The sequence below is a fragment of the Xiphophorus couchianus genome, chromosome 9 (assembly GCF_001444195.1).
Source record: "Xiphophorus couchianus chromosome 9, X_couchianus-1.0, whole genome shotgun sequence".
NCBI lineage: Eukaryota > Metazoa > Chordata > Actinopteri > Cyprinodontiformes > Poeciliidae > Xiphophorus > Xiphophorus couchianus.
In genome coordinates, this window is record NC_040236.1 from 21,836,333 (window position 1) to 21,860,750 (window position 24,418).

At 43.3% G+C, this 24,418-nt stretch overlaps 1 protein-coding gene and 1 long non-coding RNA gene across 3 annotated transcripts in view; one reads left to right on the forward strand and one right to left on the reverse strand.

Annotated features, from left to right (window-relative positions):
- LOC114150672 (cyclin-dependent kinase-like 5) overlaps positions 1 to 24,418 on the forward strand; it is a 55,301-nt gene that overhangs the window by 21,410 nt on the left and 9,473 nt on the right. For both annotated transcript variants that reach the window (XM_028027260.1, XM_028027261.1), the window contains exons 4-12: positions 8,148 to 8,193; positions 8,839 to 8,975; positions 9,069 to 9,189; positions 9,709 to 9,768; positions 11,741 to 11,831; positions 11,932 to 12,121; positions 20,116 to 20,196; positions 21,120 to 21,286; positions 22,209 to 23,253. In XM_028027260.1, coding sequence (XP_027883061.1) covers positions 8,148 to 8,193; positions 8,839 to 8,975; positions 9,069 to 9,189; positions 9,709 to 9,768; positions 11,741 to 11,831; positions 11,932 to 12,121; positions 20,116 to 20,196; positions 21,120 to 21,286; positions 22,209 to 23,253 — 1,938 coding nt within the window. The remainder of the gene's footprint in view (positions 1 to 8,147; positions 8,194 to 8,838; positions 8,976 to 9,068; positions 9,190 to 9,708; positions 9,769 to 11,740; positions 11,832 to 11,931; positions 12,122 to 20,115; positions 20,197 to 21,119; positions 21,287 to 22,208; positions 23,254 to 24,418) is intronic.
- Positions 17,388 to 18,794, reverse strand: LOC114150682 (uncharacterized). The gene is made up of 2 exons (XR_003596808.1): positions 18,155 to 18,794; positions 17,388 to 17,921 (listed from the first exon to the last, which is right to left on the reverse strand). It is a non-coding gene; the product is annotated as an uncharacterized LOC114150682 (long non-coding RNA).

Sequence of the window (24,418 nt, forward strand, 5' to 3'; positions counted from 1 at the left end):
GAGCACTTTGTTAATAAACCAACCCATCATGTTGCTTTAGCAGAAACTCCAGTACAGATGTTGCCAACTGGGATGCAGATGGAGGAACGTAGATGGAAGCTGTAGAGTAAGGCGGTGTGCTGCAGCAGCCCCAGCTGCTCTGAATCCACCCATCGCTGTCTTTGTGTATTGTGGTTTGAGAAACCATGCTGTAACATCAGCACTGCATCAGAGATGAATTAAAAAAATAAGAAGCATATGGTTTCTCCATTCCACACGCAGCAAATTATAAACCCAAACCTATTCTGTGCCTTTTGTAAATCAAAAGAATACTGTTAATATATCATCTTTTCTGAATGAAATTGTTCCACATGGGTGTGTGTGTTTTTTTTGTTGTTTTTTTTACTCAGAGGATTTTGGGCATTGTTGTATCAACATTGTGGTATTCTTCAAAACTTAAAAAAATAGGTATGGTTTCAGTAATCATCTGAAGATGAGGGATATTCTGGAAACGCTGACAGATCTGGATTTAAACGGAGTAAACTACTCCAGCTGAGATGAGTTTGTCTTCATTGAATGAAAATGGAACGTCATAAAAGCCATCAGCAGCTGGTTTACAAAAATAAAGCAATAAGGTTGTGATTATTTCAGCGGTATTAACTTGTCACAGAAGTGTGTGGCCTTTGATCACTGTTAACTCTCTATTTGGGAAGCTCTTGAAGCTACGCACCAATCAGTTTTAGAATTTCTAAACTAAATTTTTTTAAACTAAGTTTTGACCTGGCAATTTGGGTCAATTCAGATTTCTCTTTTAGAAAATGTTTATAATTAACAGAATTATTATTTTTTTTTACTTTCCTGCTGTGTGAGATCAATAATTATGGAAAGAATGGTTCACAGCGATTTTTCGCCCAGGTCTTTGACGTCTAGACCTGGGCAATAAATCGATTTTATCCATCCATCCATCCATCTTCTTCCGCTTATCCGAGGTCGGGTCGCGGGGGTAGCAGCTTCAGAAGGGAGGCCCAGACTTCCCTCTCCCCAGCCACTTCTTCCAGCTCCTCCGGGGGAATCCCGAGGCGTTCCCAGGCCAGCCGAGAGACATAGTCCCTCCAGCGTGTCCTGGGTCTTCCCCGGGGCCTCCTCCCGGTGGGACGTGCCCGGAACACCTCACCAGGGAGGCGTCCAGGAGGCATCCTGACCAGATGCCCAAGCCACCTCAACTGGCTCCTCTCGATGTGAAGGAGCAGCGGCTCTACTCTGAGTCCCTCCCGGATGACTGAGCTTCTCACCCTATCTCTAAGGGAGAGCCCAGCCACCCTACGGAGAAAACCCATTTCGGCCGCTTGTATCCGCGATCTCGTTCTTTCGGTCATGACCCAAAGCTCATGACCATAGATGAGGGTGGGAACGTAGATCGACCGGTAAATCGAGAGCTTCGCTTTTTGGCTCAGCTCTCTCTTCACCACGACGGACCGGTACAGCGCCCGCTTGACAGCAGACGCTGCGCCAATCCGCCTGTCGATCTCCCGCTCCCTTCTTCCCCCATTCGTGAACAAGATCCCGAGATACTTAAACTCCTCCACTTGGGGCAGGACACCCCCCCTGACCCGGAGAAGGCACTCTACCCTTTTCCGGCTCAAGACCATGGCCTCGGATTTGGAGGCACTGATCCCCATCCCGGCCGCTTCACACTCGGCTGCGAACCGATCCAGCGAGAGCTGCAGATCACGATCTGATGAAGCCAAAAGGACCACATCGTCTGCGAAAAGCAGAGATGAGATCCTGAGGCCACCAAATCGGATCCCCTCAACACCTTGGCTGCGCCTAGAAATTCTGTCCATGAAAGTGATGAACAGAATCGGTGACAAAGGGCAGCCCTGGCGGAGTCCAACTCTCACCGGAAACGAGCCCGACTTACTGCCGGCAATGCGGACCAGACTCTGACACCGGTCATACAGGGACCTGACAGCCCGTATCAAAGGGCCCGGTACCCCATACTCCCGGAGAACCCCCCACAGGGCTCCCCGAGGGACACGGTCGAACGCCTTCTCCAAGTCCACAAAACACATGTAGACTGGTTGGGCGAACTCCCATGCACCCTCCAGGACCCTGCTGAGGGTGTAGAGCTGGTCCAGTGTTCCACGACCAGGACGAAAACCACACTGCTCTTCCTGAATCCGAGGTTCGACTATCCGACGGACCCTCCTCTCCAGGACCCCTGAATAGACCTTGCCAGGGAGGCTTAAGAGTGTGACCCCTCTATAATTGGAGCACACCCTCCGGTCCCCCTTTTTGAACAGGGGGACCACCACCCCAGTCTGCCAATCCAGGGGAACTGCCCCCGATGTCCATGCGATATTGCAGAGTCGCGTCAACCAACACAACCCTACAACATCCAGAGCCTTAAGGAACTCCGGGCGGATCTCATCCACCCCCGGGGCCTTGCCACCGAGGAGCTTTTTAACCACCTCGGCGACCTCGCCCCCAGAGATTGGAGAGCCCAACCCAGAGTCCCCAGGCTCCGCTTCCTCAGTGGAAGGCATGTTGGTGGGATTGAGGAGGTCTTCGAAGTACTCTGCCCACCGGCCCACAACGTCCCGAGTAGAGGTCAGCAGCACACCATCCCCACTATAAACAGTGTTGGTGCTGCACCGCTTCCCCCCCCTGAGACGCCGGATGGTGGACCAGAATCGCCTCGAAGCCGTGCGGAAGTCTTTCTCCATGGCCTCTCCAAACTCCTCCCACACCCGAGTTTTTGCCTCAGCAACCGCCCGAGCCGCATGCCGCTTCGCCCGCCGGTACCCATCAGCTGCTTCCGGAGTCCCACAGGCCAAAAAGGCTCGATAGGACTCCTTCTTCAGCCTGACGGCATCCCTCACCGAAGGTGTCCACCAACGGGTTCGAGGGTTGCCGCCGCGACAGGCACCGACAACCTTGCGGCCACAGCTCCGATCGGCCGCCTCGACAATGGAGGCACGCAACACGGTCCACTCAGACTCCATGTCCCCCACCTCCCCCGGGACGTGTTCGAAGTTTTGCCGGAGATGGGAGTTAAAGCTCCGTCTCACAGGGGATTCCGCCAGACGTTCCCAGCAGACCCTCACAACACGTTTGGGCCTGCCAGGTCTGACCGGCTTTCGCCCCCGCCACCGGAGCCAACTCACCACCAGGTAGTGGTCAGTGGACAGCTCCGCACCTCTCTTCACCCGAGTGTCCAAGACATACGGCCGCAGATCCGATGAAACGATGACAAAGTCGATCATCGAACTGCGGCCTAGGGTGTCCTGGTGCCAAGTGCACATATGGACACCCTTATGCTTGAACATGGTGTTCGTTATGGACAATCCATGGCGAGCACAGAAGTCCAGCAACAGAACACCGCTCGAGTTCAGGTCGGGTGGGCCGTTCCTCCCAACCACGCCCCTCCAGGTCTCACTGTCGTTGCCCACGTGAGCATTGAAGTCCCCCAGCAGAACAAGGGAGTCCCCAGGAGGAGCACTCTCCAGTACCCCCTCTAAGGACTCCAAAAAGGGTGGGTAATCTGAACTGTTGTTCGGCCCGTAAGCACAAACGACAGTCAGAACCCGTCCCCCCACCCGTAGGCGGAGGGATCCTACCCTCTCGTTCACCGGGGTAAACCCCAACGTACAGGCGCCGAGATGGGGAGCAACAAGTATGCCCACTCCTGCCCGACGTCTCTCTCCCTGGGCAACTCCAGAGTGGAAGTATGTCCAGCCCCTCTCAAGGAGACTGGTTCCAGAACCAGAGCCATGCGTCGAGGTGAGACCGACTATTTCTAGCCGGAACCTCTCGACCTCACGCACTAGCTCCGGCTCCTTCCCCACCAGAGAGGTGACATTCCACGTCCCAAGAGCCAGTTTCTGCAACCGAGGATCGGACCGCCAGGGTCCCCTCCCTTGGCCGCCACCCATCACACAGTGCACCCGACCCCTTTGGCCCCTCCCACGGGTGGTGGGCCCATGGGAGGGGGGGCCCATGTTTCCTCTTCGGGCTGAGCCCGGCCGGGCTCCATGGGTAAAAGCCCGGCCACCAGACGCTCGCCATCGTGCCCCCCCTCCAGGCCTGGCTCCAGAGTGGGGCCCCGGTGACCCGCGTCCGGGCGAGGGAACACCAAGTCCAAGGTTTTCCTTCATCATTGGGGTCTTCGGGCTGCACTTTGTCTGGTCCCTCACCTAGGACCTGTCTGCCTTGGGTGACCCTACCAGGGGCATGAAGCCCCAGACAGCATAGCTCCTAGGATCATTGGGGCACTCAAACCCCTCCACCACGATAAGGTGGCAGCCCATGGAGGAGATCGATTTTATCATTAAATCAAATTTTCTGTTTTTGAACATTTTATTTTTGGAAAATTTTGATTTTATTTATTTATTTTTTTACCAATGCACTCCTTGATTTTCTCTAGTTCTATAGTTCAAAGTGTTAGCCCAAACAAGAACCACCATCTTTTTTGTTGTACAGCTTCTATTTATTTTGGTCAACTCACAGAAGGATTAATTGCCTATTTTTAATATATTTCATACCAGTTGTATATTTTTAAGGAAAAAATTAGGAGAAAAAAATATTGATTAAAACTGGAATTTGAATTGGAATTCTGAGATTTTATTTTTAAGTTTTATCGCCTGACCCTACTAGCATCTTTTATGAGAGACGAGAGACCCCCTACTTTAAATTTGAAGATTTCCAAATGGCTGCCAGTATTTCCAAATCCATCATGTTAAATAAGAGAGAGACTTGAAATATAAACAAATCAAGATTTACCTCCAATATTAAAGTTTAAAGATTCTTGAAAAGGTCCATTAGCCTACATGATCTGCCTTTTATGTCGTCAGGTCTTGTTACCTTTGAGCTGGGTTTTCATACAGCGCCTAAGTATTCAAATTTGTCACAAATGTGAATTTTATGTGACAGTCCAGTACAAAGTGGTGCATTATTGTGAAGTAGAAGTAAAATTGTGGAGCGCTGGCCCAGTCTCTAGTCTTTTGACGCCTCTAACAGGTTTTCTGTTCCTCACTGCCTTCTGTTTAACTCCACTCAGAGTATTCCACATTTCCACTGTGTATTTGGCTTTATGTTTTTTTTTTTTTGTGCAGACGTCACCGATTAGAAAGAATGCTTTATCTTTGTAGGGACAGATTAACATAGTTCATTGGGTATGAATATTTTTGAAGTGAGCTAGTGATTCTAGCAGAGGATTCGGTTTGACTCTCGGGGCTGAATCTTTACTATTCAGGTCATGGAAGAGTGACAGAGATTTTATATTAAATAATAATCCAACCCGTTTGGGTTTTTTTTTTTTCTCCCTCATAAATTAGCCACGCTGTCTCCCACATGGGAATTCCCCAAGATCTTAGAATAAATTGTTCTACAAAAAGGGTCAGAGCATCTAAACTGATCCCTCAATAGGTGTGTGAATTATTAACAAATGTAGAAAACCAGTTTGTCTGGCATGAGATGCTCGTCTGTTGAGATTAGCAAGCAAAACCTCTGCAGGACCTGCTCCCTGACTGCAGCTCGTTCTACGGTTTGCACTGGAAGCAGAAATAGCCTCAACTGTTACACATAGATGATGTAATGTGCTTCGTATTGGAACAAATGAACTGCATGTATGGGGTTTCCAAGGATTTTTAAAGTGACTAGCCACGAGGTTTGGTTGGTTTTCTGGAAATGAAAGGTGAATTTTAGTGCGTTATGTGACTCAAACCTTAGACATTTAGGTTATGTGATACGGAGCACATTCCTTCTAATTATCTGATAAAAACAGAAATAAACCTGCAGTTTTAGAGAATGACTTGAATTAAATTTATTTTTTGGTGATCTCAACACCAGGCTTTATATATATATACATGTATATATATATTTTTTTCCAGTATAGTTTTTGTTAATGGAGACTGAGAATTAGGCCTGTCACGATAGCAAATTTTGCTCAACGATTAATTGTCTCAAAAATTATTGCAATAAACGATAATATTGTTTGAAGACCTTTTTACACTGATTTAATGGAAATGACGTAATAATGCATGCGATTTCCTGCCAAAGATAGATACACTTTATTTTCAAAAGAACACTAAACACTGGAACTGATAAACAAAATAAACAAAACCAAAACCAAAAATAAAATGGATTCTCAGTCTCCATTAACAAAAAACTCACTTGAAAAAAAAAACTAAACAACATAAAGCCAAAGTGGAAATAAATACTGCATTCAACCAAAAGAGTGCAGATTATGAAGTCTGTATATTATGTTGCCCTTCAGTAATCCGAAGGTTATCCGAAATTAACTTATTCACAAACAACTGAAGCAAAAAGTAGTACTGACTTCTTACTGACTTCCTCTTCCTGTAGGGTGAACTAAGGTCATTAAAACAGGTCATTGAGATCGCCATTATTGCAAAGCATCCTTTCACCATCTTGCACCGTCTTACTTAATGGTGTGGAACCATTCAAAATTATCGTCTGTGACGAATAACGAGGCTCCTTCTGGTCTCTTTTTCAGCCCAACAAACTGGGTCATAATTACTGACCCAATATTTGGTTAAAATTACCCAGCTGTTGTCCCCGGCAACATAAACCCAACATTTGGGTTAAAGAAATATGATGTATGAACACAAACTTTCACCACCATTTTTCTCTCTCACAGTAACAGGTGTGCAGTCATCTCTCTTCATTAAATTGCAACTTACAATGAAGTTTGTAGTTCACCCTTATTATTAATGGCGTGACAGCCAGCTTAAATGTTTTTAATGATACAACATTTTGGAGTTTTAAAATGTTAGAAAATGCTCTCTGAGGCATTTCGAAGAATAGAAACATGGAAACGTTACATGCAGTTTATGAACGTTCATGTAAGGTACATGCAGTACTCAATTTGTTATGTACTGCTCATAAGGTATTATGAGCAGTACAGCTCATATAATGTGATCCAAGCGAAGTTTTTTTCCAGCCTTGATGTGCTGCTGCGGCACATGCATTTAAAGCCTGATGTTTCAACGTGCCACATCCAGAAATCTTGATTGCTTGTTACCTACTGAGGAAGTCTATTTTTTCCTCCATTAGTGAGTAAAGGTTCGATAAAACACAGGTTATTTCACTGTTCCTCGTTTCCTCTCTCAGCCGGGCTTGCATAAGGACAGCGCAGTGATGCATACGCAGCTCTGACCCCGCAGTGTGTCGTCTTATATCTCTCAGAGTCGGTAGGAGGGCTCTCTGTTCTCCCTCATCCGAGCTGGAGCGATTCGGTGCTGCCGCTGGCTTCATTTGGAGGGAGGGATGAAGTGCTGAACTGGAGCACAGCTCTGAGCCACAGGCAGAAATACCATGTCTAAATAGGACATGTCGAGGAAACGGGGCTGCTGGTGGTGGGGCACAGAACTTTGTGAACCGATAACAAGAAGTGACTTTAGATGACAGAGGCAAACTGCTGGCATTACCGCATGTCTGCCATACCTACGACAGACAGGAATTATTCATGCAGAACTGTCGTTAGCTGTCTGCTTCTGTACCATGTTTCTTCTGTGAGAGACATTTTAATGTAAAGCAATGTTTGTTTAATGTATTTCCATCTGGGCATCAGGTGTTGTTGAAAAAGACAATTGTCTAGTTTTGTTTTTACCTGGCCATACACTCATGAGCACAACACAAAATTTATGGCTGGTATATAGTATAATCCTGGTGGCAAATCTAGACTTTTGCCACGCAGTAAACCGTTTGCTCTGCTTTGCCTGTAAAGGCACATTATCATGTTTTGAACACCATGAAGTTTAATGAACCATGTTTCAGCTGCCGTCTGTGCAGCTTTCCGCTCACACTGGCTGTTCTCCAGGCACTGTGACTGTAAAGCTACAGCAGAAAATACAGTTTCTTTCGTCATGGCTTGCTAAGCGTGCAACTGACATAAGGTGATAGAAGGTAGACCAAAAACTGAACATGTGCAGCTCAGTTTTGTCAGGGACGCCAATGGCAACCATTGATCAGAAAGAAACGTTAGCCAATCGGACTGGACATTAAACCTAAGATTTAATATAATAAATGCTGGTAAAAAAACACTTTTTGTTTTGTTTTGTTCCAATGCTCTTGTTGTAACTATATACATATGCAAGGATAAAGAGCATTGATTTCTCACAGAGTACATTCTCTTTCTAATGCAGGAAACCAATGAAATCGTGGCTATTAAGAAATTCAAGGACAGTGAAGGTAAAAAAATAATAATTCCAGTTAAGACTATTTGTTGTGGCCATTTTTGTTGAAATTCTTGCAATACACAAGTTCTATCCAATATATGTATATATATATTTTTAAATGTAACAATATGCTTAAGTTAGTTCGGTATCTAAATTTGTGAGTAATTTGATAACTTTTAGACCCTCCCGTTAAGTAATCAGAGATGTTTTGTTTGTCAAATGTCAGTGTGGAATACAAGAGGCTTCTTTAAGTTATTGTTGACTTAAATGTCACAAACATTTAAGTTCCAAAACAAAAACACTCTGCGAAAAGGCCGGGTGTGGCAACCGGTAGTTTGTTTCTGAACGCAGCTTCTGAACTTGTGCGATCAGATTAAGTTTAGTTTAATTTAAATCTGAGCTGTAAGCAATGACCTGTTCATATTTGGTCCATGTTTTTCAAAGAATCTGTTTCTGGAAATGTGTCCCAGAAACAGACTACCTGTTGCTACCCGCGGTCTTTTCTTGGAGTATTTTTCTTTTGGAAATTTAATGGCTGGGAGAGTCGTTGTGACAGAACCCCTTAAAATAATCCTTCACCCTTTACTTGATTTGTCCCCCAAATGGAAGTTCTTCTATACAATAGATTTGTTTCCCCCTCTCCCTTCCCTTAATGCAGAAAATGAGGAGGTTAAAGAAACAACACTACGGGAGCTTAAGATGCTCCGCACCCTCAAGCAGGAGAACATTGTCGAGCTCAAAGAGGCCTTCCGCAGAAGAGGGAAGCTCTATCTTGTCTTTGAGTATGTGGAGAAGGTAAGTTTCTACAAACAAGACGTGGTGTTTAAACATATAAGCCCACCTGATCTGACCCGACGTGGTGTTTTGGATTTCTTTGCTCTCTTTTAGAATATGCTTGAGCTGCTTGAGGAGTTACCCACCGGTGTCCCGACCGACAAAGTGCGCAGCTACATCTTCCAGTTAATCAAAGCTATTCACTGGTGCCATAAGCACGACATTGTTCACAGAGGTAATGCCTAGATTCACCTTATGTTTTGGACTTTTTGTCGAAGCACAGAGGGTGCCCCTTGGTGATGAGGCAGCAAAAAGCCCCTCCAGTCTGAGAGAAACTCATGAAGCCACCAGAGAGCAGATCACAATGTGGTTTACTGTAGAACTGAGCTGTAAATTTTATCTTGAGCGAAGTCGAGTTTGAAAAGGTTAGCCGACGGATTCCGACGCCGTTCTATACTGTTCACGAATGAAGCTTTTGGTGAATCGCTGGCAGCAGATCAGGACGCCAGATGGCCAATGTGAGCCTTTGGCACCGTAGCAACAGAGCAGGGATCCAAAGGCGTGTCGTTTACCCGACTGCAATCTGTCCATTTTTACTTGTAGAAGGGCTTTTTTGGTTGTTGTTGTTTTTTTTTCCCTTTCTTTTGAAAGAAAGTGCTGTTTTTCTTTTGAATGAGATGAATCCGTTGATGCAAGCACTGATGCAAGACAGTCCAGGTCGTCTCACTCCCTGGTCTGTTTTCTTCCTCTGCAGACATAAAGCCAGAAAATCTCCTCATCAGCTCTGATGACGTCCTCAAGCTGTGCGACTTTGGTGAGACGCCTCTTATTAAATTCTTGCGTTCGGTGCAGCTGCGGGAAAAGTTGCCAAACAGAAGCAGTCAGGAGTGTTTCCAACAGCAGCCATATTTGGCTGACATATCAGTACTTGAGGAGTTCAGGCAAGCTTCGTCTGGTTATGTAAAGCTCCGCATGCGGCCCTCACACACTGCTCCGCTTGCTGCCTTCGCTCATCTCAATTAACGAAACGTGTTGGGGAAACAAGAACCTAATCAGGCTTTGATTCAGTCTCGTGGCACCACAACAAGCAGAGGGGAGGGACGTAAAACATGGCAAAGCTGACACGACGCAGGCAATCTGGAGTGAGAGACTGACGGCCTGCTGTTTGCTCTGTCAGCCAAAGGCATTGAGAGAACAGACATAGGGCAAACAGTCTCCGCTGCGAAGGTTCATGTTTGGGCGCGTTCTCCTGCGGTGTCATTCTCACCGCGCTTTGTTTTGAAGAGACCCGCAAGCTTCCAAAACACTGTTGCCAATTCTCCAGTCAAAAAAGTAACTTTTCGTTGTTCTAAAAGTTGCTCGAAACAACTAAATGATGTGATAATCAAACCTACATGGTTGGCTGCTGTGGGTAATTTTATTGGATGCTGTTGGAAGACACACTGCACAAAAAGTGGGATATTTGAGCCCGTTTATTTTTAATGCCACAATTCCTACCATTGGAAATTAGATAATTACTTAGTTTTTTTCTTTTTTGCTCTGTTTTGTTTTCTTGTCTGTTTAGGGAATTTTTTAAAACTTCCTATTTCTATTTTAACACACGGTAAAATACGGTTAAATACACTGAGTGATAAACACATACGCCTTTTTATTCTCGCTGTCTGAAGTTAAATCAGACCAAACTTCTGTTGCTTCCACTTAGTTAAAATTACGAAATTTGATAAATACCACAATAATTATTTTGTTCTTAATTTTTTTTTTCTGTACATGCTGAAGCTCCTTTGTGCATTTGACGGTCAATGTCTTAAGATACATAATACCAATCAGATCTGAGAAGATGAGTCTATTTGATCAATTTAATTCATGTAAGTTGATTAAATTCTTTTTTTTAACTGGACTAAGAGGAAATGTAAGAATATTTCAGTTTAATACATTCAGTGTCAAATTTGAAGACAGTTCTGCTGTTTTGAGTCCTGTCCCAGTCACACTGTGAACTAGAACCAAATTTAATTTGCACATTGACTGAAATTGCTTTTTTTACTGCACTTTCTTGCAATCCTTGTAATATTTAAGGAAACATATGGCAAGTAAAAAATGGCTGGGATTTAAGATTAACCTTAAAAAGTTGCTGGCTGAGGTCTTCTAATGTCTTCAAAAGTTTGTTCCTGCATTTTATTTTGCCGTTTGCTTGCTAAAGCTAACTTTAATACTCTGCTACAGTGTAAGTACTGTACATCTTTATATATATACATACAGTATATAAGTGTTTTAAGTTCATTCTGAAAGAAAAAAGAGACACGCAGGTGTTTTTCAGGTCTGTTATCCATTCAAAGTGAAACAATGTAGAGAAAGCCTCTTAACTAATGCACAAAGACCTACAGCTTTAGTCTTTCTGCATTAGTTAATTTATTTTGTTCTGCACATTCAGAGCTAAAAGCAGTTTCATTCTCGGTGCCATCCACAACTATTTAAACCTATTGAACATTTTAATATTTTGTCATGTCAAAACCAGCTGTGTGTAATTGGGATTTTATGGGATCACCCAACACAAAGCAGTGCATACTTGTAAGAAATCTGAATTTAAAAAAGGCATCTGATTTTGAAAATGTGCGTAAACATCATGATTTGATCATTTATTACATATCTCATATCTCTCCCTCAGTACTTATTAGCACGGAGGCAGAACCTGATCTTGTACCATTTAAAAAAAAAAAAAGCTCATCTGTGTGTAGAGCATATCAGAAACCTTCCTTAATTACATTGCTCACCCTGTCTTCACTCTGCAGGTTTCGCTCGTAATCTCTCCGAAGGGACGGACGCCAATTACACCGAGTACGTGGCTACGAGATGGTACCGCTCTCCAGAGCTCCTGCTCGGGTACGCCCGCCGCCTCGTTAGCTTTGCTCGGCGGTCTCGCTCGATCGGCCATTGTCAAGCCGCGCCTTCGTTCACCAACCCCTTAAATCCTTGCTGGCAGGGCTCCTTACGGGAAGGCGGTGGACATGTGGTCGGTGGGCTGCATCTTGGGCGAGCTGAGCGACGGGCAGCCCCTGTTCCCAGGAGAGAGCGAGATCGACCAGCTCTTCACCATCCAGAAAGTGTTGGGACCCCTCCCTCCAGAGCAGATGAAGCTCTTCTATAACAACCCCCGCTTCCACGGGCTCAGGGTAACTCTTCCTTCGCCCTCAACTTCTTTGTCTACCTCCATCTTCGTTTTATATATATATATATATATATATATATATATATACAGTATATATATGTATATATATATATATTTGTGTTGCAAGTTGGTGGGGACAAGCCCATATTTGGAGGCCTTGAGTCCTCGACGCGGACATCGCGGGTTCAACTCCCGGACCCTGTGATCTTTGCCTTCATGTCTTTCCCCCTCGACTTCCCCCTTTCTTGTCAGCCTGCTGTCATATAAGGGATACTAGAGCCCACAAAAAGACCCCCTGTAGGGGAAAAAAAAGATATAAAATAAATAAATAAAGCTAAAACTTAAATGTGAATGCCATACAGTCTTATTCAATAAATTAGGATATACGTCCTGATCAGGCTTGTCAAATTAATAGTACCTTTCGAAAATAACCTTTTAGCAGGTATTAAACATACTACGAAATATAAATATGTTAAAACAAAAGTAATCTAATTAATCTATATAATGTATTTCACTTGGTGATGGAACTGCTGACAAAGGAGCTTTCCAGTCATATTCTAATTTATGGAATCAGCCTTTATGTGCTCAATGCTTGCCTATATGAAAACAGTTTCACAATTCAGTAATATTTTTTGTGAAGAATTATCTCATAGTTCCCTTTTATTGTCTGATTTTATCAAGTGCTAAAAACAAACAACATGAGATTCTGTGACAATCAACATGTTATTAAACATTTCAAAAGCAAAATAAGTAACATCTGTGTAAAGCAAATGGATCCTTGTCAGTGCAAACTTTGTATTTTTCAATTATGTGATTCTGATTTTACAGCTGTCCCTCAGTTGGTTGGCAAAACCTTTGTCCTGCTGAATTACACATAGCAGATGATATGATGTGTCTTTAATATAGCAAACATTAAAAATTAACTTTTTTGGGTCTGGTTGGGCCAGTTGGTGAGTAAAGTGACCATTGATGTTACTGGATTCTATAAAATGTGGCTTAAAGCTGAGATGCTGATGTTTGGATATGTAAAAATAAATATTATCTCTGCATATAAATCTATAAATAGTTCTGTTTCTGTCAGTTCTGTAAAGATACAAGAGAAAACAAAGCAAATTTCTCTTTTATATTGACCAATAATTTAATTTTACTTAATTGTCGCTGTAAGAGCCATGATTTAAAATTTAACAAACTTTGGCTCTTTATGCTTTATGAAATATTTCATCCTATTTGATGATTGCTCTGATTATCGCCACGTTCTACGAACAAATGATGCAATTTGTCCAGGGGAAAAATTTTGATAAACAGGTGATTGTATTAAAAACACCAAACAGAACATTCTGTCCGTTGCAGATTTATGTTTTTGAATTTGAACTCATTAGGAAGTGTCCGCCTGAACTCTCGCGGTGGTTGATTAGCTCTAACTTAAGCACCTGCACTCCTGATTATCTGTCAGGAAATCTATGTGGCTCGCGTTGTTTTTGTGTTAATTAAACCGATATTCTCCCAACTGCGCAGTAAGAGTACATGTTAAAGTGATGAAAGTTAAGCTAGCATAACTAACCTATTCTCCACTTTCTTTATATATATATATATATTTTTTTTTTTAATTAAAGCTTTTTACTGACCTGTGAAATGTGATCCCTTTGGACCTTGTTATCTTGCTGTCTTGCTGCTACCTTGTATTAGTGCTGACAATTAATAGACAATTAATATCAAAACTTTGCGTCTCCTTCTCAGATTCTTTGCTTGATTGTGTCATTTCCCAGATCACCGATATTCCTGACTCAGTGCAAAGCAGCAGCGAATGTGGCGCACAGCTGGCGCAGCAAGTCACGTGACGTCCAATCCACTAGATCTCTGAGCGTACTTGCCATTTACGTTTTCCAAAGGAATTTTAAAAATCATTACCTGACTGCAGCGTGCAGCTGCTGCCGGGTGACATAGACCCAGGCACATAAAGAAAAAAAGGTGCAGGAAATATTGGAAATATATATATATATATATGCAGGATATATACAAGTCATGATAAGTCTTATGTGGCAGGACGGCGGCTCATCCAACCTCTGTTGTCCTTTCCTTCTCCTTCCCCTCTCTGGCTGCAGCCGAAGACGTTTTGAATCGTTTTCGAACTGATCCTCTTGAAAAGTGATGTTTTTCTTTTAAAAAAAAGATCATCTATAAATTACTTCAAAGGCTTCCTTGAACAGATTAAGATAAAACGTGTTCATAAAAATTTTTTTGGTTTAATATATTAGATAAGATTTCGGACTGCTCAGTACTGCCTGTTTTGATCTCCGTACAAAATGAGCTGTTTTAGGGCTGTGTCACTTTAAATCCAAACCGGCTGCTGCTGGCCACGCCCCCCAACTCAAAGTTTACACTCGCACTCAAGGGCGAAAATCCCATCTCATTATTGGGGGGGGGGAACATAAACAGGGAAATTTTTTAAGAGCAATTTTGTGGGGGTTGGCAAAGTTACAATGAAATGTAACGTAAAATGTGGTTTAATTTTTTTGTGTCTGTTCAAGCTGCACCACCAAAAAAGCCTTTTGAATAACAAAAGTGTTTTTCTCAGTAAACAAGCTCTTGAGAGCCATAGACGTCAAACTAAGATTCAAATGTTTAGATATGAGTTTGGTTCAGCGTCACAGATCTAATCTCTGCTACGCCTTTACAAAAATTTAAGGCTCTGACTAAAAGGTTTTAATAAGTAACTCCACTTAATAAAATTCCTTATAAATATTGATTTATTGCAGTGGTTCTCAATACAAATCATGTGTTATTTAAATTATAACTTAAGTTGCTCTAAACTTAAATTAAATTAAATTATTTATTTATTTTTATTTTTGGGGGGGACGGGAGAGTTCATGTCCTTGAATGGCTGCGAACCTATAAATATGTAGAAATTGAATATTTGGTAAACTTAAGGGTCAGCACCAGAGTTTTCTAGAAAAATATTGAGATTTTATTTTGTGGTTTTAAAGGCTCTATGTTGAAGATGGTGAGAAATAAAGGGAAACTTTATTTACAAGTACAGCTGCTGTACCTCCTCTGCTCTACATACAGAGCTGTCGGCTAGTGCTAATGCTCAGCCGTTTCCTCCAGTTTCAAACTCTTCTTATTAAAGTAAGAGTTAAACAGCTAAATTTAATTTAAACACTGGTTACCGTCGACAGAAAAAAGGAGCTATGTCTATGAAAGCAATGTAGCAATTGAATATTTGGAAAATATTGGGAAGCAGATTTGCTAGTTTTGATTTCCAAGGTGTAAGGGGGCAGCCTATCATGATTCAGCCAAAGTAATGAAAAACAAACTGCAGTCTGATTTTTATTGTTAATGTGTTTCTTCCTATTAAGCAGCGAAAGTAAATAAACGTGTTATATGTCTTTTGCTTTAAGTATTTACTTGCTGGAGGGTTTTTTATTTGTGCTGCAGAGCCACAGCAACAACTAGCTCCTCACTTCAGCGGCTCTGACAGCCTGTGCTGTTCAGCGCTGCTGTTGCTCCTCCTACACTTTGGACTGAACCATTGTTCTAATAATGGTAGGTGGGGGACCTAAAAATTTATTATTTTCTTCTTAGATGAATGGCAGATTTATTTCGTTCTTTGTTTCTATTGCCTTTATATATTGATATTATTTGAATACAAAGATTTATTTCATGATTTCTTTGGGGGGGACAATGCTAGACTTTTCCAAGATGGGGGGCGGGGAGGGGGTGGGAGTGGAGAAGGGGGTTCGGACCCCCCCTGATCCTCCTAGGATTTACGCCTATGCTCGCACTTAAAAGATGCACAATCACGCCACTGTACATCTTTGAAAAGCAGAAGTGGAGCCTCCTGCCCAACAAACAAAAATGCAGCTCTTTAGATGTGCTCAAACTCCATTTGGATTGCTAGGTAACAGTCTGGGCTGAGCTGGGGTAGATCTGCCTGCTCATTTACGACATTACATTCGGAAGGTTTTTGGAACAACTCATTTTCCAGACACCAAGAAGCATTAACTTACTGCCCCCCAAAAAAGGCTGGGTGCTATTTTTTTAAGTGCTTAGATTGTTTTTAGAAGCAGTAGAAACCCAGATGGAATTATAAAAACATGCAAAATTTGACTTTTGCATGTCAAGTCTCCTTTAATTCTTGCAAAAACATTTTTGTCATGTTGATGCTGAATTTAGTTTTAATATCAGGTGATACTCTCCAGTAAGACTTGTTTGTGTTTGACGTCGAGGTCCAGAATTTGTAGTACATGCTAAATGAAATAAATAAATAAATCTCACAGTCCACCAGATTTCTGTACGCGTTTGTCGTCTAAATGTGCGCCAACTCACTTAGTCTATGAGCCTAACTCATTACTAGACATTTGCTTTTAAGCCCCTCTCCTGCAATTATCTTAACAACACAAAGAGATTAAGAATGCAAAAAAAAGGCTATTGCTTTCAATTCAAACATTCAGTGTTTGTAAAATGCTAATTTAAAAAGAAAAACAGCCAGAAACACAGGATGTTTGATGGATGTTGTGCTGGCCGTCTACTGCTGCTGTCAGACGTGTGATTTGAAAAGAGCAGCTTCTGGATGTGAGAAGCACTCACAGTCGCGACGTCTTCTGTGGCGTTTAAAAAACGTTTAAAGCAACATCCACTGGCTTCCATTACATGCCTGTAAAATGTACACAGAGGAGATTTACATCCATCCATCCATCTTCTTCCGCTTATCCGAGGTCGGGTTGCGGGGGTAGCAGCTTCAGAAGGGAGGCCCAGACTTCCCTCTCCCCGGCCACTTCTTCCAGCTCTTCCGGTGGAATCCCGAGGCGTTCCCAGACCAGCCGAGAGACATAGTCCCTCCAGCGTGTCCTGGTTCTTCCCCGGTTCCTCCTCCCGGTGGGACGTGCCCGGAACACCTCACCAGGGAGGCGTCCAGGAGGCATCCTGACCAGATGCCCGAGCCACCTCAACTGGCTCCCCTCGATGTGAAGGAGCAGCGGCTCTACTCTGACTCCCTCCCGGATGACTGAGCTTCTCACCCCATCTCTAAGGGAGAGCCCAGCCACCCTACGGAGAAAACCCATTTCGGCCGCTTGTGATTTACACGGTCGGGGAATAACTCCACCGCTAGTTAGCTTAGCAGAAAAACCAGCAGATAAGCAGGGCCATAGAAATGCATTCATTCCCCCTTAACCTTTTTTCATCTTGTCATTTTAGAGCCCCAGACTTCAGGGGGTTTAATATACATGTATATATATTACATTTTGTCACATTAAGAACGTAGACTTCGATCGTTTTCTTTTTTGTTTTTATTTTAGACAAATACAGGGTGGAAGGAAACTTAAACATGTTTTCAACATGATCCCATGTTGTCCCACAGTGAGGAAATGCAGATGCATCAGTAGCAAGAGAATGATGGATACGGGCATGCAAATTCACATAAAAGTAAAAAAAAAAAAAATAGAACATGTAAAAACTGAAAAATGAAAGTAAGAAACTGCACAGTAATGGCAAATTTACAACATAAGAAAAACAGCACCGTGCAGTCATTAAAAATAGCATAGTTTGTTTCAAATTCAAAAATACTTCATTAAACCCAAAGCCAAATTAAATGTTAAATGTTGCTGTAGGTCATTAATTCAGATTCTTCAAAGAGTTAAAAGAAATTTAGTTCACATTCTTCAAAGGAATGTGCCACTGTAACCCTTCTCGTTCGTCACGGCACCAGTATGGCCTTCCTTGCTTGGTTGTTTGTCACCTAGTATGATACAGAATGAAATACTCTTCATAATGTGACTTTGTGTCGCACGCAAGTGGCCCCACAGCTGAAAAATAAAAGACACAGTTAGTGTCGTGACTGAGTGGTCAATCACGACCACCAACTGGCACAGCTCCCGCTCATAGGGTCATATTTTTCCAGCCCAACCACAAGAAAACTTTACAAATGATATCCGTAGATGTTAAATGTTCTTACAGTATTTTGCTAATTGTTGAACTAGAAAAATATGACCCTAAGTAAAAAAGAAATGTAGTGAAGAGCTGCTTCACTCGCACCTACCTCCACCAGCATTCCTCAGAATCCTGGTGGGGGAAGCCGTGAGAGCGCCCAAAGGACCCGTTGCATGCAGTTACTCATCACACCACTAGGTGGCTCTAAACAAATGCATCAATTAAAAATCTCATCATAAATACATACTATTATTATTATTATTATTTGGGGTAAAAGTCACATATACATACATACACACTTTTCTCTCAGTTACACCACTTAGTAAGATTAGCTAAAATAAATGACAAAATATTGCATATTTCTGCATAAAATCAACAACAACTATGTATAAGAAATGAAAAAAAATGTGTTAAAACTTATTGAGTTTGTTGGAAGCAACAATGGTGATAAAATCTACTTCTCAGTGGGGACGATTGTTCTCCTCTGGGCGCCTTGGATGCAGCAGTCTGTCACTAAAGGAGCTCCTCAGTTCTGCAATAGCTTTGTGAATGTGGACATTTATTTATTTCAATAAGAAGTGATAAAGCTGGTAGAGATATTTGCATCTGCCGTTACAGTAAAAGCACCGGGGACATTTTTCTTCCACTTCCTGGTTATGTTTCTACTGGCCTGTCATGTGAAATCCCAACAACATCCACTTGAAAGTTGTGTTTATGCCACCACAAACTTTGAAAATCTTTAAGGGGGAAGGAAAACCATCCATCCATTTTCTAACACCCTTGTCCCTAGAGGGGTCAAGAGAGGTGCTGGTGCCGATCTCCAGCTACCGTTCCGGACGAGAGGTGGGGTCACCCTGGACAGATCGCCAGTCTGTCGCAGGGCAACACAGAGACAGACAGGACAAACAACCATGCAAACACACACACTCACACCTAGGGAGAATTTGGAGAGACCAATTAACCTGACAGTCATGTTTTTGAACTGTGGGAGGAGAGAACCACCATGCACAGGGAGAACATGCAAACTCCGTGCAGAAAGACCCCGGGCCGGGAATCGAACCCAGGACCTTCTTGCTGCAAGACAACAGCTCTACCAACTGCTCCACTGTGCAGCAGGGGAAGGAAACAATTTTTTGTTTTTTTTCAAATGCGGCCACAAGTGACACAATCACTAGAAACATACAGTAAATGTGGCCAAAACAGCACAAAACCCAAAGAGGTGTTTACATAACCACTTTCCTGCCAGATTGACCAAACATGTGGAATGGAAGGATAATGCCTCACAAACTGTGGCTAATTAAAGACAACAACTAAAAAGCTACTTAGTTATATTTTCTATTAAACTTCAAATCAGTCTCAACAAATGATACTCGTTATTTCTTATTATTCTTAAAAATCTATTTTAAATGAATGGGAGGAATAGATTATGGAAATGTAGTTATTCTCTAAGTTACATTGTTAATTTGTCTATTGTAAATCGAATGGTTGGATTGAATCTGGTCAATTATAATCAACAATTATTTCCTTATTAATCACACTAACATATTTTAACAATAAAATTTAAGAAAATAAACAAGCAAGTATGAAAGCTAACTACTTAAACGAAGCTTATTAGTGGAGTGAAGAGTGTTTTACTGCGGATACTTATTTAACTGTTAGGAAGAAAATATAGTACACTTATTCCAGACTGTTTGTTTACATTTTCAGAGGAATATCACCAGCTGGAGCGAGTTTACTCCTTCAAGGTCTCACATGTGTGCACTGAGATATTTTTAGTAAGACAAAAGAACAGAGACTGTTCTTTTGTCTTGGTCAGAGTGTCAAATCTGTGCATCTGTTTGTGTACAAGGTCAGTTTTATTGTGTTTTTTCAAAGTAAGCTCACGTGTTCCCAAATGTCCAGAAAGGAGAAAAATTCACCAAAGTATTAAAATCCTTTGTTAGATATTTGGTTCATCTTATGTCTAGTCCATGGTGTTTTCCTTAGAAAAAAACAAAAAAAAAAAAACAAATTGTGGGGTCTATTCAATGAGTGGTCGCAAATAACGTTCTTAAAAATGTTGTATTTTAGTTTCCTGCTGTAAACCACCCCCAAACTTTGGAGCGAAGGTACCTGGGGATCATCGGTGGAGGCCTGCTCGATCTGCTGAAGGTAAGAAGAAAAGGGCTGGCAAAGATCAATTCTGCCTTGCTGAGCTGGTAGATTTATTTTTAGCATCTTGCTTTCACCTCTTTGCCAGTTCCAGTCAATTCCTCCTTATAGTAACATTGAAAAAAAAACAAAAAGAAAGGACAAAAAGAAAATCCTAAATTTTATTAAAATCCAGTTTTCCTAATAACTTGATCCTCGCGCTGACTGCACGCTGCCTCCTCGCTGCCTCCTCGCCGCTCTGGCCTCTCTCGGCTCATATCCTGGTTCTTAGCCCTGCTGTTATTGCTGCGTCTGCACTGTAAACAGGAGCTCCGTGTCAAGAATGTGGGCTGCGCAATTTTTGCACTTGCGCTTTTTTTTCAGCAGATAAATGACTCACCGCTAACACGATGTCACCCTGGGACCGACTTCACAGAGGACACACACATCACCCTCGTTAATAATCAGCCTTCGGCGACGCGATCAAACATTCATTTTGCAAAACTTTTCGTCGATTCCTGCCGGGTTGCCAAAGAGAGTTTTGTTCTCTGTCAGTCCTTGTGGGAGAAGCGAGAGAAGTCGCTGCCAAAGGGAGTTTCAGTTGCGTGGAAGCAGGACGAGGCGAGTTCACGAACCGTCCTCACGTCCATGTTTCCAGCTTTTATTAAAGGCTACAGAGATTGGTTATTAAACATAGCGATAAGAGAAAGAGAGAGAGAAAAAAAGTGTCATAAATCATGTTTTCTGTCAATGTTTTGCCTGTTTGGTGACTGTAAGACACAATTATGTGCAGCAGCAGCCTGACTTTCATGATAATGAAGATGACTCATAAAAAGGCATGACTGGATGTTCCAGCTTGTTTGTGAGGTCTTGATGTGCGGTGTGTGTGTGTGTGTGTGTTCGGAGGACTCATTTGCTGCCCCTCCCCCCTCCTCCCGCATCAGAACCTGCTCCTGCTCAACCCGACGGAGCGCTTCCTCACGGAGCAGTGCCTGAACCATCACGCCTTCCAGACGCTGCGGCTGGTGGACCGGCCCGGCCCGCCCACGCCCACACCTGTACGCTCGGCCAAGAGGAAGCCTCACCACGGCGACAACACCACCCCCAGCAGGTCAGCGGCGAGCGCCGGAGCTGGTTCAGACGTGTCAACATCTCCCGGGTGTTCAGCTGTTTTCGAGCGGCAATATGTAACTTTTTATTTTTTACATATTTGATAAGACTGTCACTATGTAGCGATGGTATAATATAAGACAGATAATCTGTGAAAAAAATCGAGTTCCTCCAACTCCTTCTAGTGGTTCTACAGTCATCTGCAGAAATGCACCGCTCCCGGGCAGGAAAGGCCAATAAGAGGCAGGAGGAGGAACTTAGCGTTGTCAATCAATCTTGTGTGATGTCATGACAAAGTGACAGTTTTAACAGATATGTAAAAAAAAAAAAAAATTCTAAATTAACAGTTACATACTGCAGCTTTAGTTGACATGCTATTCACTTTGCAGTTCTGAAGAAGTCACGGTCAGCTAAGAGCTAACACTACCTACAGCAGTCAGCGCCACATCACATTTTAGCTGTCTTCATGCATATGAAGCATTTTAAGAATAGTTTGTTATGACACTTGTGTCCCAAACTGAAATGCCTATTAGACTAACTGGTTTGTAAAAGCTTCAGACCTCTGTGGGGGTTTATTGTTGTTGTTGCCTATACCTCTTTATAAATTGGCTCAAGATTATGCAGTTGGGATGTAGACCATCTGAATAGAAATACTTAAGTCTTGCCAAAGATTATAACTTGGATTTTGGTCTGAAATTTGACCTAAATATTTTCAACATTTTGAAAACTCGTTTGAATTCCTTTCCAGGCCTGAATTGTAAGAGTCACTGGTGCAGGTCTTGGAACTTTTCATTAGAGTTTGATATTTTTTTTCTAAATCAAGAATGCAAATATTTCAATCTGTGTTTACCAATGCACCAATGACTCTTCAACTTATTCTTTGAGTTGTTAGCTCTAGATGCTCACGTTGTCCTTTTACCCAGGAGCCACGGGGGGAAGAGCTCAGGAAGCCACCGGTCCAGCAGCAGAGAGTGCTCCAGCTTACCCCGCCAGGAAGACATCCTCCCGGGCAACGACAGCTTCCTCAACGGCAACATGTCGGCGGCCATCAACCTCAGCCCCACCCTGCATCCCAAGAACTACCAGCCGCAGATCTTCAACCACTCCACCGCCTACAGCATGGACCTGGCTGGCAGCAACCTGCCTCACCTGCTCAGCCCCGGCGAGGCCAAGGGCAAAGGCGACTTCGAGATCAGTCTGGGCTCCAAGGTGCTGGACGGACCCGGAGCGAAGTACCTCAAATCCAACTTCCGCTCGCAGCAGAACCGCCACTCCTTTGTGGAAGGCAAGACCAACACGCTGCAGTCGGGGGACAAACACAACCGACACAACTACGTGGACTCCCACGGTTCTGCGCCCTCCTCCTCCAAGTTCGGTTACCTGAACCTGTCCAAGAGCTATGGCACGCTCAGCGACGCCAAGTCGGTGGGAAACCTAAACGATGTGCATCTGTATGCCGACGAGCCCACGTCGCGCTACTTCCCGTCCAGCTGCCTCGACCTGACGGCTCCGAGCAGCCCGGCGTCCCGCAGGTTGGAGCGGCTCGGGCCCGGCACGACCGGCCGAGGGGGCATGCGCTCGGAGAGAGAGAGCAACACCCTGGACTCCTCGTACAGACGCTCATCCACCCGCCACAAGGCTTCAGAGGAGGCCAAGTCGCCCGATTCCCTGGACCCGGGAGACGGCAGCATAGAGAGGAGCCACGGCCACTCTCTGTCCGCGCCGCGCGACCCTCTGTCATACGGTCAGGGCTACACCAGCCCTTTCTCCTCGCAGCAGCGGCCGCACCGCCACTCTATGTACGTGCGGCGGGATCACCAGAGGACGCACGGCGGAGACGAGGGCCTGCTGGTCGGCCAGGGAATCCCCACCAGAGCCAGCAGCCTCCAGCTCCTGTCGCCCCAGCTCCAGCACCGCACGCTGCCGCGCCACTCCGGGAGCTCCTCCAGGGAGGACGACATGAGCAGGGTCAGTGGTCCGCCCACAGCGAACCTCTCTCGAACTAAGGAAAGCCTACACCCACAGAGTCCTGTCATATCGCACACCTACACCAGATTGCGTTGGATAACGCTGCCTCAGTCTCCTGTTTGTCCAGCAATGCAGCGCAGGATTTCTTCCTGCAGCATTGCAGCACACAGGCCTGTTACAATAACTAATTTTCCTGCGTGATAAATTGTCCTGCCGATTGTTGCGATAAGTGACGCTGTTTTTTTGAACGCATTTAAAGCTGCACTATGTAACTATTACAAAACATATGTTGTTTACATATTTGTTAAAACTGTCACCATGTTGTGATGGTACGAAGTGAGACAGCATACACACAGCCATGATTGACAGCGCTAAGACCCGCCTCCTGGCTCTGATTGATTGTTTCTAGTTAGCACTGGGAGAAGGCAGAGGAGCTGGATTTTTTTCATAGATTATCTGTCTCATGACATACTGACACAACATAGTGATAGTTTTAACAATGATGTAAAAAGCATTTTTATAAAAGTTGCATCATGCAGATTTAAGTTCACGTTCAAGTTTCTTTTTAAAACTGCGGCAATATGTATTATTGAACATTTACAAGTAAATACATGAATTTATAGCCAGGTGGTTGATGTTAAATCAAAAATAATAAATACAGGAATAACTGCAAAATAACTGGTAATGGTATGACAATGCAAGATCGCCTCTGAAAGACCAATAAACTTTCATTTTGCACACTTCACACTGGAATTGGAAGATATTTTACATATCCAAAATAAAACACAACCACCAAAAACAGTAAGCAAAAAGTAAAACCACACACAATCGAAACCATAAATAAAATGTATGATGAAGTTTCTGCAAATAAAATTACCCTTAAAAAATAAAAAAGAATGAAATCATCTGAATGGAAAAGATCAAGCTCATTTTAATTTATCACGCGATTAATTGATTAATTACTTAATCAATTAATTAATTGCTTATTGCGACAGCCTTAGCTGCATTCGAAAAAAGTCAGGATTTGTCCTTAGAAGTGAAGCTGGATCTGGTGACCCACTTAATTGCATAGACAGAAACAAAAGCAGCAAAACAACTAAATAATAATAATAAAACAAGGTCACATGTTCTTGTTAGAATGTAGGATGAATCATCCAATCCTTAT